General features: G+C 35.2%; 1 protein-coding gene across 1 annotated transcript; it reads right to left on the bottom strand.

The window, feature by feature from the left end:
* On the bottom strand, nucleotides 1-17398 carry LOC126815580 (BTB/POZ domain-containing protein KCTD9). The gene is made up of 12 exons (XM_050541293.2): nucleotides 17205-17398; nucleotides 16166-16287; nucleotides 15709-15761; nucleotides 15099-15213; nucleotides 14244-14305; nucleotides 12674-12805; nucleotides 11880-11947; nucleotides 10773-10868; nucleotides 6161-6310; nucleotides 4807-4912; nucleotides 1909-2042; nucleotides 1-1205 (listed from the first exon to the last, which is right to left on the bottom strand). The coding sequence occupies exons 1-12, from the start codon at nucleotides 17250-17252 to the stop codon at nucleotides 1089-1091; spliced, it is 1203 nt and encodes a 400-aa protein (XP_050397250.1). The 5' UTR covers nucleotides 17253-17398; the 3' UTR covers nucleotides 1-1088.
* Between the last annotated feature and the right edge of the window lie 35 nt (nucleotides 17399-17433).

Here is a 17433-nt window from a genome sequence, read left to right on the forward strand (position 1 = left end):
GATAAATACATAAATAATTTATTTTTGGCTTTAAATTATTCCATTAAATTGAAGAATTAGGACTAAATAAGACATGAACATAACAGATTTATATAATATTAGACACTGAATCATCACAGAAATAATATATTGTTACTATACATAAAAATACAAAATAAAAAAAACCCCACTGACACTGGATTTTATTTCACAAACCAGTTCTGAAAATATTCAGAAAAAAATTCAGCTGTCAGGAGGCTAGTTGCCTGAGACCCTTATTTAAGTACATTAGGATTTTATTACAAAGCATTAGTTAGAGTTGAAATGAAATGAAGTTCAGCATCCTACCTTCGGCACCTGCCAGGCTATAGGCATGCAGTGTGCTATGAGGGACATTTTGCCTGGACAGCATTGATACAGCCTATTCTTATTTCGAAATTTCACCTTTCAAAGGTTCTTTTACATGCAGGTCAAAATGTTCCTCAGCCACCTCACGCATTGAGTCACAGCATCTCCCTTACACTAAAACGCTGCCCTATACTGATTGTGACCAAGAGCATAGCAAGGTCCTAATTCAAATCTTTCGTTTTATATCCTATATATTATCAGACTAAATATTAGTAACTGGTTTTATAATTATTTATTTTGTGTCCTTACATGTGTAAACAGCCCATGAAAACCCAGCTCTACCAACAGCAGACGTCGGTCATCTTAATAGCAGCCATTTTGAATATATGTCCAATCTTATGTAATGAAAATCACACAGGGGACAGGGTGTATATATGTTCTTTTTATTGGATGCTAGCTGTATGCAAGCACGATGAGTCAATCTTCCCCCTATCTGATCGAAGCTAAATTGAAATTACTTTATGTTGTGTTCCTTATTCAGGTTATACTCCTAATGGTGTATTTTGCTGGCCCCTGGAGCTGCCATGGCTATATTATCTGTATTGGCAGATCAAAACTATAGATTTATCACTGACATGATTCAGTGAATAACCTTGATATGTAAATAAAAGTTCCTTCAAATCTAAACACAAACAATAAGACGTTGTGCATATTTAGATTTTCACACAAGGGTCCATTTCCATCTGATATCAATGCATAGGTTATCGAACAGCCTGGGCCATGTGTAATGGATTTAACATCAGCTCGAACGCAGCATCTTTAAGATTAGCTCCTCTAAGATTTGCTTCTTGTAGATCACACCCAGAAAGGTTACAGTTCTGCAAATAAAAGCATTTTCAGTGTTAAAGTGAGAATTTCATATTTTCTAAGAAAGTCAAAACATAATTATTTCAATGTCTTTTGCTCAATAGGTTGTCAACTCACTATTATATGATCATAGGTATCATCCTCACGCTTAAAAATCATTCACCCCGGAAATAATAACACAATTACCTCCCTTGTTTTTCTATTTCCCCCCCCCCCCCCCCCCCCCCCCGGAATAGCTATCTTCAAATGTTTGAATTTGAAGTTGAAAATGATATTTTTGACAATTTCTCAACTGGCAATAGTGAATTAATAGGATTATTCTTTAACAAGGTAGGACTGTTTATACATAGCATCGATTTTAAGGCTTTATTTTAATACATTTTAAAAATAACTTAAAAATATGAAATTATCGCTTTAAGTCCAATACAATCTAAATATATAACACAACAAAAATGAAAAGGGGATTAACATCTTACTAATTTGCAACGATTGAAAATGCACACATGCTATGGCGTTTAATTAACGTACTTTTGAGCACCATACAGTGTGCTACAAGGGAAATTTTGTTCTACTCTTCATCGAATTTCAATTGTCAAGGGTTCTTTTCCGTACACACCACCGAGTCCACGAGAACTGTTATGGCCAAATATATAGTCCACTGCTTTCTTCGAAAGGCACGGAACAATAAATATTGTAAAATATACTCCAACAAACCTCTAAATCAGCTCCTGCCAGAACTGCTCCCCGTAAATCACAGTTTTGTAAATTTGCATTTTTTAAAGTTGCCACTCGGAGATTGACCCCTGCCATATGACTTCCTTCCAAATTAACACTTTTCATGTGTGCCCCTGTAATATAGAGCATGAACAATTCATACAGTAACAAGTTAAGACATTTCATAGAGCCAGTTTTGATTTAAACAATATTCTATTCATAGGATAGCAAATCAAGGGAGTTTAAGGTGCCCCTTTTAATTTTATAAAACATTCTTTTCATTAAAGATGCATTATGTAAGATTAAGATAAAGTGCTAGACATTCTTGCTATAATAGTTCAAATGTAGATAATGCAAAATGAATATTTTGAAAATTTCATTCAAATTACTTTATTCTGGGTGAAATTATGACTGAAGATGTAGTGAATTATTGTATCAACTGTACTTGACAACCGAGACTAAGCCTTGACTATCCATTTTATCGCTAAATTTTTAAATCTCACAGATGTTCAGATTGATTTAAATCTCGGCCATCCAATGGTCTAGAGAGTTGATTTTAGGCTTGTTTTGTGAATTAAAGCCAGAAAAACAACGGGTAATAGGCAGATTTAGCTCTTACATAACACATCTTTAAAGTCTGGTCCTCATTTGAGGGATTGTGAATCCCAGGTTAACAATAAAATCTTGAAAGCCAAATTTCTAAGAGGGAGATCACTCCAAACATGGTTCAATTCTGTTCAATATTTACAAAGATATGATGAATTGAAAACCTGTCAACATTCAGTATCCACTGCAGACGATACAAACAAACCAGCGCCACCTATAAGCGTTAAGTAAAATTGTTTGATGGCCTTCTTTTTAATCAGACTGAACCCAAACTAGGAAATTATCTACTGTTGATATTTGAGAACATTTTAGCCTGGATAAGTCCTGATAAATTAGACATTGTCCAAAAAACATTAGCTAAATACATATTTTGTTAATAAAGATGGGGTAAATTATTCATCACCTAATAATTTACTATAATTTAAAATATTAAAATACTGCAAAGAAAACAATAATTCACAATAGTTCAAAAGTATTATTAATTGAACAAGTTACTGATGACAAATAATAATATACTTTAGTTTGAAACAAGATGCCGATACCGGCATAGCCGTGGAAGGTGCAAAAACAAACGCAAAAGTAAGCATAATTGGAAAATATCACCTCTCAATAATTATTGCACACTGACATGTGTTACTACCACCCAGCAATGAAATGAAGCGGCCTCTGATACATGAGAGTTAGCTCCCTTCTGTCAATCACCGTAAACGCTATTTACCCCTTTGGATAAATATTACTTTTCATTGGGATCACTTGTATTTAACCAGCGGCTGCCAGGCAGGATACGCCCACATTTTCGAGAGATGGATAGAGAACAAGCTAAGAAGAAAGTGATTTTTCCTACAATCAATGGCCATAATTCAGGAAATTACAATTCGATATGCGCAAATATCGAAAGGAACCGAGATCTTTGTGTTATAAACTTACATTTCAAGTTTGAACAAAATCGGAGAAAAATTGTGACTTCTATAGGGTCCACAACCTTGATATACCATATTTTTACGCTATTTGATAACGAACGGCGGCCATTTTGTCTGTCAATTTTGGGCTGATTTTCATGAAATTCGAACTCATTCATCCTTAGGGTGTAACGGTGACATAATAATATGTTTTTTTAAATCGGATAAAAATTATGACCTCTATAGGGTCCACAAGCTAAAAACGCGATTTTTCGTACAATCAGGGGCCATAATTCAGGAAGTTACGGTCTGATATGAGCGAATATCAAAAGGAACCGAGATATTTGGGTTATAAACTTAAATTTCAAGTTTCAACAAAATCGGATAAAAATTGTGACCTCTATAGGGTCCACAACCGTGATATACCATATTTTTACGCTAATTGAGAACGAACGGCGGCCATTTTGTCTGTCAATTTTGGGGCGATTTTCACAAATTTCAAATAATATAATAATACGTTTTTTTAAATTGGATAAAAATTATGACCTCTAATGGGTCCACAAGCTAAAAACATGATTTTTCGTACAATCAGGGGCCATAATTCAGGAAGTTACGGTCCGATATGGGCAAATATTGAAAGGAACCGAGATCTTTGTGTTATAAACTTACATTTCAAGTTTGAACAAAATCGGATAAAAATTGTGACCTCAAAAAGGTCCACAACCTTGATATACCATATTTCTACGCTATTTGAGAACGAACGGCGGCCATTTTGTCTGTCAATTTTGGGCCGATTTTCACGAAATTCGAAATCGGCCATCCTTAGGGTGTAACGGTGATATAATAAAACGGTTTTTTAAATCGGATAAAAATTATGACCTCTATAGGGTCCACAAGCTAAAAACGTGATTTTTTGTACAATCAGGGGCCATAATTCAGGAAGTTACAGTCCCATATGCGCGAATATCGAAAGGAACCAAGATCTTTGGGTTATCAACTTACATTTCAAGTTTCAACAAAATCGGATAAAAATTGTGACCTCTATAGTGTCCACAAGCTAAAAACTTGATTTTTCGTACAAACAGGGGCCATAATCCATGAAGTGTCGATCCGATACATGCCAATATCGAAAGCAGCCGAGATATTTTGGAGATAAACCTATATTTCAAGTTTCGTCAAAATCGGATAAGAATTGTGACCTGTAGAGTGTCCACAAACAATTGCGGACGGACGGACTACTTATTCTTTCGATAACACCAAATCTATTTGAAAAGTTTGCATAACTAATAATTTTCGTAACATTTTTTAATTGGCATCACTAATTGTATTTTGTAATCAAATTGATATTCATATGGAATCTAATTCCTTAAAATAATAAATTCACAATAATTACCTTCCATATTAGCTCTACTTCCTGCTGGGTCTTCAAAATTACATCCCTTTAATGACGAACCTTCTAAATTAGCACACAACATTTTAACACCTAGTAAATTAGCTGACTAAAATATAAAATAAAAATATAATAATGTGGGTACCAATCATTTTCATTATTTAATCTGTAATTTAGATTGTAAAATGAACTCTAATCAGAGCATTTTTTTTTTTTAAGAATAAAAGGTGCATTAAGTAGACAAAATGAATTTTTAGCATTAGAATGTCAACAAGGTGATAATTGATAAAATGTAATTTTTAGACATTTTTCAAATACTTACTTTTGAATATCATAGAGCAGTTTATTTAAATGTAACATAATAATGCCTAGTCACAGTATATATTAAAACGCCTAGTGAAATGAAATGGGGTTTATGAGGGGAATTCTGCCCAGACTCTGTATCAAATTACAACTGTGAAGGGATTTATTACATACACACCAACAAGAACACAGGACCTTGGTCTTCTATCCCATTTGACTGTCTAGACACTATTCCTGCACCACTGACAAGGGAAAGTCCTGAGAAACTTTCTAGTCAACACCAAGATCTTACCCAGGATCTCCAGATTAGTGAGCTAGGTCATTTTGGGACTAACATATGGTTTAATTTTATTTCAATAATTCACTAGCATGTAGGGGTCTTTAGCACTGGGAGGAAACCGGAGGACCCGGAGAAAACCCGAGGTTGGACAGGCGGCCCTACTGCTTGTCACGTACAACCGGGGATCCAAAACCACGCCAGTTGACTCAATGACAGGCCTTATGATACAGAGCATATGCCAACCATTTGGCTACCCAACCCCCTGTTTCAATGGGATTTAGTAATAGAACCGGAATACGCAGGTCACAGTTCAGTGGAATACTGGGTAATGTTTCCACTGCATGTATTGTCTAGTTACATTTCATATTTTATCACTGCATGATAAAGACTAGAGAAACCTAGTCGAAACATTGCTCAGTAATAAGCAGTAATTGTATTCCATAAAATTGTGACCAGTGTATGCAAGCTAATGTGGCTAATTGTAATACCTAGTGTTTACTAGAATAAGTTACATTACTGAATATTTAAAGGACAATGTTGGTGTCAGCGAATGCGTAACAAAGATTTGAAGAAAGGAGATGTGACGCAAACAAAAGGAAAACTTTGAATTATCGTTACGCATCTACCGTAGCAATGATCTCTGAGTTAATACTATATTTGGAATGTATTTAACCAGTTCTATCACATTTGTAATACTGGCTGACACCAACATTGTCCTTTAAAGAACCATTAGATCATTGTTAAGATGTGTGGAGTATAGTATCTTATACTTACATCAAATACAGCTTTAGATAAATCAGCTCTTTCAAAATTACAACAAGCTAAATTAGCACCTGATAAGTTAGCTTTATGTAAAACTGCATATTTAAAATTGATATTTCTCAAATCAAGTTTTGATAAATTTGCACCCGTAAAATTCATACCCTAAATAAAAGAAAGAAAGATCACTTGTAAATTATGTGGTTTCACATATTAAACATCAGTCACTTAAGATATGAAAACGAATTAATTTCAAGGGCAAGAGAAGTGGCTCTCAGAGACAAGGCTCACATCTCTCTTCTTGTGAGCCCGGATTTGTGGGACCCGGTCATCACACATTTCATAAATTGACTATGGGACCCGGTCTGTAAATATCAGTTACTTAAGATTTGAGACTGAATTAATTTGAGGGGCAAGAGAACTGGTTCTCAGAGACCAAGGTCACTTCTCTCCTTGTGAGCCCAGGTAGTGGGACCCGGTGACTGGGCTCATTTTACGTCTAGAATAACAACAACCACATGGACACCACACAGTGCTTAAACTATCCTCATTCATTTCATTATAAGAATTGTCTGTACAAAAAATGGTTACTGTAGACTAGGAACATGGTATGTATATATATACATTCAGAACACCTGGGAAAGCTCCCTAAGGAACCAAATATCTATTATTCCATGGCCAATAAATTTTTTGACCCTTTGGCTGAAAAATAAACCAAACAAAGTTTTGATGCCCCCCTAAAAAGCTGCCAACTGGACCTCCCTCCGTCACTACTGTACAGTAGAATCTGTATGAGCAGCCACTCCTATTCAGCGACATCTCCTTGTAAGCGGTCACGATAAATTCCCCCCGTAAAAATTCTTCTGTTGTTTCATCTCTTTATTCAACGGTCACTCCCCTAACGCGGTCACTATTTTACTAATAAATTCAACAAAACATCGCCCATTGTTGAATGATACCATCTTGTTGTTCTTTGTAACACCCCCGCTAATTCTGTTAGTAGTAGTTAATTAACTGGACCCCCACTGATCAGGTAAAAAGAAATGTAAAAATAACAATCAACCCGGGATTATCTGTTAATTAATCTTTTGTTTTATTAAACGACTATAACTTGATCATTGTTTTCACGTGTAACGTCACATTATTTGATACTGATTGAATAAATTAAAGTACCGAGTTTTGTCAGGAACATCTAGTATCTCTTTTCCATTTCCACTTTATTGTTAAGTGCCAATCCACGAGAAAACCATGCAGAAATTGGGAAGGTGAGGGGTTGGCCGATTCCATTCATATTCACAGGGTTTGGTCATGCTCATGAGACTACTTGATAGCCAAAACCGCCGATCTCAGAAATTGACCATAGCTGAGATAGGTCAAAAAGGTGTTTTTTGGGGCTTTTTGCTCATTTTTTCGTCAATTTTAGGCAATGTTAGCTGCTGTTTTTCCGGTTGTAAATGAGTACTTATGAAACAAATGATGATTCGATATATTAGGCTAGGTAGTAATGTTTCAAAAAAATGAAAAAAGAAAAATCTATCTTTCCACTGAGGGGTGCCATTTGGTTATTCCTGAAGGGTATAAATCGAACCCTATAAAATATCCAACTTTATGCCCCGATATCTCCACTGTCGCGGGGTCCCATGAATTTTTTTTGTGGTTGTTAGTAAATGGGTACAAGGTCTCTCGATTAAAAAAATAAAATTTCATGTATCTTCATACGCATGCGCGATAACATTGTCTAAGTTTTGACAATTTTGATATTGGATCATCTGATATTTATATGTTCTAATCAATATAGTGACAAAATATGGATGCTAAACGACTCGATACCATCGGCAATTGACAGACTAGCGTTTCGAACCCGCTTAAGCAGTCGTAGAACCCGCTCTGTCAAAACTACCAGTTCTGGTATCCAGCCATCCAAGATCGTGGCTGCTGTATGTGGTTTTTCGCAGTTTTCTACTTCAAAATGTGGCGTTTTCACTGTGTATCCTAAAGAGACTGAGCATGTTTTATTGAAAGAGTGTACTAAAGACATCAGAGGGTATCTATCATTGGTAGCAGTGGATTTATTATGCGGACGCTAAATACTAAGAGTGATTACTGGTGATATCTGAGGGAGCGTTTCATTGATATTTACTATTTGTCAATGATAGTAACATCGCCCTGCTCATATTTACTATTTTTCAATGATAGTAACATCGTCCCGCTGATATTTACTATTTTTCAATGATAGTAACACCGTTTTACTGATATTTACTATTTGTCAATGATTGTAACACGTCCTGATGGTATTTACTATTTTTCAATAACACCGTCCTGCTCATATTTACTATTTTTCAATGATAGTAACATTGTCCTGATGATATTTACTATTTGTCAATGATAGTAACACCGTCCTGCTGATAGATCCTGATATACACTGAGGAAATTAGATTCATGAGGTACTTCCACTATTTTATCCTTCTGATATTTTGTAAAAATTTATGAATGTAAATTTTATATGATATTTTGCGAGGGTTCATGAATGTAAATTTTGTATAATACTGTATTTGATATTTTGTAAGGAAAGGATTCATTGAATGTCTCTGATATATTGTGAAAAATTATGAACGTAGTTTTTGTATATATTACATTTGATATTTTGTGAGGGTTCATGAATGTAATTAGATGTGATATTTTGTAAAGATTAGTATTCCCTCTCGAAAGTAAATTTTGTATATATTTGATATTTTGTGAGGATTAAGGATTGACTCACGAGGTCAATTACGGGCATTGCCCAATTTAGTATTTAATCTGTGATTGTATATTCTTACCTCAGAGAGCAATCTGCGCTTTCTGCTTTACGTACAACAAGTTAAAAAAATGTTACGAGTTAGACCAACATGTATAAAACTACTCTACTACTAGTACCAATAGTTGCTGTTCGATATTCTGATATATACGTACACCTAATGCTACATTAAGCCAATTGAAAAAAAAAAAGTTTTTTGTTTATTTTTGGGGCTTTTTGTGAAGATGATGATCACCATACTTTAAGAGTGTAGGACTACTACTTGTAGGAAGGGTATAGTCTAAATATAGATGATTAACTCGTTGGTCGCAGGTAAAGGTAAAGATAACATCGGTCCTGAAAATTGAAAGAAAAGACAAAATCTTGCCTTTTTAGTCGTGCTGACCTGGTCTTTTTTAGAGTGTAGAATTTATTTTCCAATCTTGAGGATTTAGGCCTACATTTTACTATTCAATGACTACTGTGAGCTATGACAGTTCTCTCAACTGCAGCTTATAATGAGATCTGTACATATCAAGAGATTTAAGAGTGAAATAATGCGAATTTTAGCAAATTTTCACTTCCAGTTGCAGTAAGAGTTGTCATACGAATATTATGTTGCGAAAACATAGCAGCTATGAAGGCGTCTGTATTATACTACATTTGTTTGAATATCAGTTTGATAATATTGGGGATAAAGTTTCGTAAAATTGTTGAATTTATCCGATTTTTGTCAAAATTACCCACTATTTTTGAGAGTGTAGTTATAGACATATATGAAATTTTATTTTTTTAATCGAGAGACCTGATACCCAGTTACTAACAACCACAAAAAGAATTCATGGGAACCCGCGGCAGTGGAGATATCGCGGCATAAAGTTAGGGTACTTTATAAGGTTTGATTTATACACTTCAGGAATAACCAAATGGCACCCCTCAGTGGAAAGATAGATTTTTCTTTCTTCATTTTTTTGAAACATTACTACCTAGCCTAATATATCGAATCATCATTTGTTTCATAAGTACTCATTTACAACCTGAAAAACAGCAGCTAACATTGCCTAAAATTGACGAAAAAATGAGAAAAAAGTCCCCAAAACACCTGTTTGCCGTATCTCGGATAGGGTCAATTTCTGAGATCGGCGGTTTTGGCTATCGAGTAGTCTCATGGGCATGACCAAACCCTATGAATATGAATGGAATCGGCCGACCCACGACCTTCCCGATTTTGCATGGTTTTCTCATGGATAAGCACTTAAACAGACGTTTTAGCGTCTCCTATAATATTACATACAGAGTTACTCCCCCTGTAAATAGGTGATAAAATCAGCGATGTTTATTTGTTCATGTGCTTTTTTGATAAAATAAAATTAATTCATCGATTTTCTTCACAAAAATGGATAAATATTATCGAATGCATCACAATGGTAGACAGTAGTATCGATGGTTGGTACAAAATGACACGTTTACAGAAGTTATGTCCGAGATTTGAGTAAAGAATTTCGTTTGGCGCAAGATTCAGCGACGGTCAAATTTACCGCTTCCAATGCATTCAAGAGTAATATTTAATTTATGTCAGCACAAAAAGCACCAAGATTTTATTAAGAGGCCACTCCCGTTAAGTTATGTCCGAGATTTGAGTAAAGACTTTTCGTTCGGCGCAAGATTCAGCGACAGTCAAATTTACTGCTTCCAATGCATCCAAGCGTAATATTTAATTGATGTCAGCACAAAAAGCAAAAGATTTTATTAAGAGGACACTCCCGTTAAGCGGTCAGTTGTGAAAATTCCCTTGGGTGGCTGCTTAATGCAGATTCTACTGTATATGCAAATCTGTAATATTGTATTACACACCTGACATCTAAGCTCTGTATTTGTTGATGTACATAGTAACTTTAATACAAATTCTCGTCTATTTATTGGTGTCTCGTCATTTGGTGGTTGACTCATCTACAATTAAAAAATATCTAACATTTATTTTTGTTTTATTTTCTTACAACTGACTTTACATGTAGACTTCGTCATTAAAATCACAATCAAAAGTACTGATGACTTTGTTGAAACATACGGCTATATCACTTCGGTGGAAGTGGAAGTTATATAAAGTTTATCACATTTGTTTCATCAAAAACACATTTCACTCTTAAATCAATAAAAGTTATATATCGGGAGCCACCGTAGCTCAGTGAGTAGGACACTGGCTCGCTAACCAGGAGGTCCTGTTTTGCGATCCCTGTGTTGGCCGAGATAGTTCATCAGGATTTTCTTGCATGATTCCCCCATGTCAGTAGTGTAGGATGGGATGAAAAACCGAAGTCCTGTGTACACACTGGCCTGCATGTAATTAAACCCTTGACAGTTGGAATTTGAAATAAGTGTAGGCCATAATGCTGCAGTCCGGGCAAAATTTGCCTCATTGCACACTGCATGGGGTATGCCCGTCTTCATTAGCCCAATAGGATGTTAAACCCTATTTCATTTCTTTTAAGTTAGATAAATTGCAAGTGTAAAACTTTGCCACAATAACTTTTCCTAATAAAATAAAATGGACGAGTTTATCGCAGATTCTAATACAATCAACAGCGAAAATATTTGCGTCTCTCCCTTGTCATTTTTAAGTTCTTTTACGGCATGCTGTCCATATAAAAAATACATTTGGGTTCTCAGATGCCACAGTTACTTAAAAAGGGCCACATGAGCTGTTTTTATGCATAAAAATAAAAACAAAAATAAAAACATCCTAAAGATTATCACACATACTTGCCACATTAAATTGGTGTAACTCTATTAATCATTTCAAATGAATTTGAACAATTAAGTATCTGCTTGATAAGTCCTTTAGCCACGCGATCCTTCCTCTGACAAAACAGATAACCCCCTCCCTTTTTGAAGAATTGTCTGAGAATCAAAATGTATTTTTAGCATGGCTTAAAAGTTTCTACATAATGCCCATTAACAAACCTCTATGATCTCTTCCAACTGATCTATTAAAGATGTCAACCCAAAAAACTGTGCTTCTTCCAGAACACCTGTCAAAAATATATTACAGTATATTACAAATATATATCCAGAACACCTGTCAAAATATCCAGAATATACCCAGAATACCTAAATATTAGTAAAATTCCCCTTTAATATCCAGTAAATTTACTTTAAATGAACTATTTGCTTGGCCGCGACAATCACTGATAAGGATGACATTGATGCGGCTTAATGAGCTAGAAATATTAACTTTTTTTGTATATATTGGAAAAATAAATAAAGGCGTTTGACGTATTTGTAGGTAAAAATTATTTCCTATTTAGTGTAAATGGGTATTAAAATGACTAAAATGCAGCATTCTCTCCGAAGCAGTTATGTCTTATGTAAACAATGTACGCGTCATTCAGCCAATGATTCACACCGCGTGCTGTGACAGCACGTGTTAAGGCAGTCATGTATGACAGAGGTATTATACGAGACTCGTAATTCTCTGTGAAACAGATTGGGCAATTAGTCCTCCATTGAGGAAAAATAATATATTAGGACTTGATTGAACACATGACAATTTTAGCACGATTTTCATCCTTTTTTAATCAAAACTCCAACTGTTTTTTTCAGCGCACACCATCCATGATGAGTGGGGACTGGGCTTTAAAAATTCTAAAGATTTTTCTCATTTCATGTTTGGATTCAAACCCAGGGGATATTCTGGTCAACTGCGCAGTGCACTGACCACTCTCTACCATCCACAAATTAAACATAAATAAACTCACCATATGGATTTATATTTTTATCTAATACTAGAATGTTATGACGTAGATAATTAATTATAGGTTCAAAATAAATAGCACTTCTATCAATTAAATACGCTCCATTTTCATCTACACTACTCTTCCAACCAACACCTGAAACATTAAAATATTGAATATTACTAAATGAGTTGTTTAAAATGGATTAATCTTAATTTATGCTAGGTTCCCACTATCACGATTCGTGCTACGATTGAAAGCGTGATTATATTCGTGGACTAATTGTGGTCATCCTATCAGGTATTAAATATTGAGTTCAGTCGTAGCAATCCGAAGGTATCTGAACGTAGCAGATAATGAACTCAATAGGGATTAACCTTAATTTATGGTAGGTTCCCACTATCACGATTCGTGCTACGATTGAAATCGTGATTTTAATCGTGGAGTAATTGTGGTGATCCTATCAGGTCTTACTTTGAGGTCAGTTGTAACAATCGTGTTGAGTGTATCATATGTATCCAAAGGTATCTGCATGTAGCAGATCGTGGAATCAATAAGGATCCTATCATAACGCATCACACGACATAAACAACTACAAGAGAAACAGTATGTTATGTGTGAGAAAACTGAAACTAAGAGAAATCACTGGCTCAGGTAGGAACAATTCTCTAGTGGTGTCTTGTTACTTGATATATTCATATTATGAATGACTTTTCGGCTTGAAAAAAACAAAACATGTCATATATAAGTCAAACTGTGCCTAATAATTTTTTCGGGCCTCAAGATTTGATACTGTGACTTGGGTTCTGAAATTCCCTTATTTGGTTACTTTTGTGATTAAATTGATATGGCTACACTAAGAATTTACAAGATTTCTATAATTAATTGTTAACCTAGGTGCGTCACCATGTCAATTACATGTACAGGGGTAGATCCAGTAGGGGGGGGGGGGGAGAGAGAGGGGGAACCTGCTCAGCTACATAAAATGAAATTGAATCACAATTAATTGATCCTATTAATTAATAATAAAAATTGACGTTCAGTGTGTATGTATGCCTACATAATTTGAAGACGATGGGTGTTGGATTTCTCTCTTTCAAAAGCTCAATGTGTATGCCTACGTTATTTGGAGAAGATGATAGCATCATGTTTTGTGAACTGTCAAATTTCCTTTAAAGGAACCTGGCAAACACCCTTCTGCAAAATTTCCTTGATCCCCCCCTGATGTATGTGAATCTCCTATCAGAATGTCTTAGTCATGTGACCTGCTGTGAAAAAAGTCTAGCTTAGCTGTATAGAGAGAGGTGGGCTTTAACGTTCACTCAAGACAATCTAAGTCATTTTGGGACTATCATATGGTTCAATATTTTTTCAATAAGTCGCTTGCTCATAGCCGGCTTTATTATTGGGAGGAAAGCAGAGGACGCAGAGAAAACCCACGAGATTGGACAGTCTACCCTATTCCTTGTATGACAGACCTTATAATCCAATGTGCATGCAACCCACCTCGCTGCTAAATTGTTAAAGTCCTTGGTGTAGTATAATTTTATGTGTATAAACAGTCTACTAAAAACCTTGCTGAGAGAAATTTTACCTTTATCGTTTGTAAACATTCTAGCTAACATACTACCAGGATTCTGTCCTGTTAAAGTACTCCTAAAATAATATAAAAATAACCTCATTCATGGGGTTTAACGTCCACTCGACACAAACTAGGTCATTTCGAGACTAATATATGGTTCAAGTTTATTTCATTAATTTGCTTACATGTATGGGTCCTTAACAGAGGGAGGAAACTGGAGAACCCGGAGAAGACCCACAAGGTTGGACAGGCGACCCTACTCCTTGTCCAGTACAAGTGGAGAATTGAAACCACGCCACCCACCCCCATCAGCTTATGGTATGAAGTATAACAATAAACTACTTATAAACAAACATGAGTTATCTTCCCCAAAAAGTAATCCTAAAACCGTGAAAAAATTTTCTTCTAATAACCAAACAAAACAATTATTGTACGAAGGATAACAATAAGCTACTTATGCATAAGAGTTTTTTGCCATTAAAAAAGTAAATTTCATTCTGATAATAAAATATCATTTTACAGTATGCAGGACAACAATATACAGCTAATTGTCAAGGGGAGGGCCTATTTTAATAATAATAATAATAATTCATTTATTCGTGCGTAAAAAAGTACACTTACAAAGATTTAAAGAAGAATATATAAATCTACAAATAATATGTACAGTGAACAGTAATCATATAATAACTATTCTGTACACAGAAAGTTTATTATTTCATTAAGTTTAAAGCCACTTAGGAAGGTTGGAAATTTTCACTTAATGAGTTCGACACCAAAAGGGTTAGGCAAAGAATCCCCAATAGGTGGATTTCCTGAATGCTAATTAACTCCCCAACCTGTCTTATCATAACATGAAATGTAACAAACCTAGTGGTAGTGAACATTTTCCCACCAACATTTAATGTCAGCCATTCATCTTTACTACAAGCTTTCTTAACACAAATATCAGGTTTATTTTCACCACTATTTACAGATGGACATGCTAAAAAAAAAAGAAAAAAGAAAAATAAAAGAAATATTAACATTATTTTAAAATTTATGAGAGTGCCAGTTGTAACTACACTGTACAGCAGATCCATAATTAAACAAATGCTGCTCTCTAAAACTTTCACATTTAAAAAGATAGGTTGCCAGTTGAAGAACCATAAGCCCACAGTAGCTAAATCTTTCATGGAGGTTGTTGTAGTAAAAAGCATTTGGACAACTTTAGTCTCTTGACTAGTCTAGAGCATCCACTTGATATTTCAGTAGGTTCAGGGAAATTACTCTGTAAGCGATTTAATTATTAAACAAGGCTTCTTTGTCTCATGAACAAGTAAAGGCAACAACAATGTTTCCCCAACCAAAGGAAAGGCAACAACAATGTTTCATCAACCAAAGTAGCAACAACAATGTTTCGGCTACCAAAGTAAAGGCAACAACAATGTTTCACCAACAACAATGTTCCACCAACTAAAGAAAAGGTTTTTACACTTACAATAGTTACGAATAAATTTCTCCCCTTCAGATACATAAATAACTTCGTCATCTCTGTAATAAAAGAAATTTAGCCATTTAATACACCTTCAGTCATCAACATGTGAAAATATCTGTTAACAGTGTCTTAATGCCACTGATTATATTTTGAAAGTGGAATCTCTATATAAGGAATATATACAGAGGTACATTAGTCCAAATTCCATTCAATACTTTCAAAGAAATGATGAATTAAAAATTTGTCCAACATTCGGCATTCACTGTATATAGACGTCAACACAAGCCAGTGCCACCTGAAATCTTTTGATGGGCTTGTTGATTTGTGACATAAATGGTATGACTCATATTTCAGCGAGAGCCGTAAAAACCATGTGCTTAATTAAACCATGAGGTTTTTATATTTCCTGGAACATTTCTGACAAATTCAGCCCAATATTTCCAGACCTATTGATACTAACCTAATCAGATCTATATCGTCAATCAAACCACCTTTTGCTGTAAACAATTTCTTTGCGTTACATTTTAGCTTTGTGCTGGCGATTTCCAGAATTTGATTGACAGTCTCAGGCAATATGATAACCTTCAAAATAAATAAAATCTGTAAAGCAATTCACAAGAAATCTTGCCAATATGATCAAGGTCGTACTTAAAGGATAATGTTGCAGTCTACCTTTACATATGTGATAGAAATGGTTAAAGATATGTAAAATATGTAATTTTAACATTGGGAGAGAGAGAGAGAAGAGAGAGAGAGAGACGGATTTAATATCCACTCACACAAAGTAGGTTGATCATTTTGAGGACCAACAGGTACATTGTTCAATTTTATTTTAATAATTTGCTTGTGCATAGGGGCCTTTAAGGGAGGATGACGGAGGACCCGGAGAAAACCCATGATGAGGTTGGATTTGACAATACATGTAGGTGTAATAGTTAGGGCTGGTGGTTGGAGGGGCAAAGCTCGGGAAAAGTCCAAGGTTAAGGGGGCAAAGACACAAGCTCCCGCCTTTGGGTGGTGGGTGGTGGGTGGTGGGTGGGCCTCCCCCAGAAATTTTTCAAAAACAGGTTGCCGGAAATGCATTCTGGCAGTATTTCGGGCACATATCGTTGAGATAAAGTGTCAAACGAATGGACTTGCGAACCTCAGCGAAGCCACTGGTTAGGGCAGCAGTGATTCACAATGGCTTTGACAGGTCTTCTAATTGCCTCATTCCATTAAACTGTCTGTGAAATGGCAACAAGGTAGGGTACATTGTTTTGTCCCTGGTCGAAATAATATTCATATCATTAATCCGGGCCTCAATAAATTACTTGCGGTGGGCCTCAATTATTCATAAGGAGACTTTCCTGATAGTTACTCTTTATTATCGGAATCAATAGAAATGGTTTCATGAAAAGCATTGGTCTGTGTAAATGAAAAGAAGAGAGCTGGACAGATGATGATTTCTGACTAAAAATTATTTACTTCATTTCAAGTTATGCCCAAACTAAAAATACCTTTCCATCTTCTAAGGAGCCATTCTTAAAAATGACAATTCTTTTCATCTTTATTGACAAGATCCGCTGTCATACTGCATAAATTCATACAAATATAATAACCATCTAAAACACGCATATGTTTGAACTCCAAATGAACGTAAATGACTCAGTTTTTCTAACTCTGAACTGAATATAAATACCTGCAACGATTTCTAAAAATAGATTAGTATTTATAACGGTATTATTC

The sequence above is a fragment of the Patella vulgata genome, chromosome 3 (genome assembly GCF_932274485.2).
Source record: "Patella vulgata chromosome 3, xgPatVulg1.2, whole genome shotgun sequence".
In the NCBI taxonomy this organism is placed as follows: Eukaryota; Metazoa; Mollusca; class Gastropoda; family Patellidae; genus Patella; species Patella vulgata.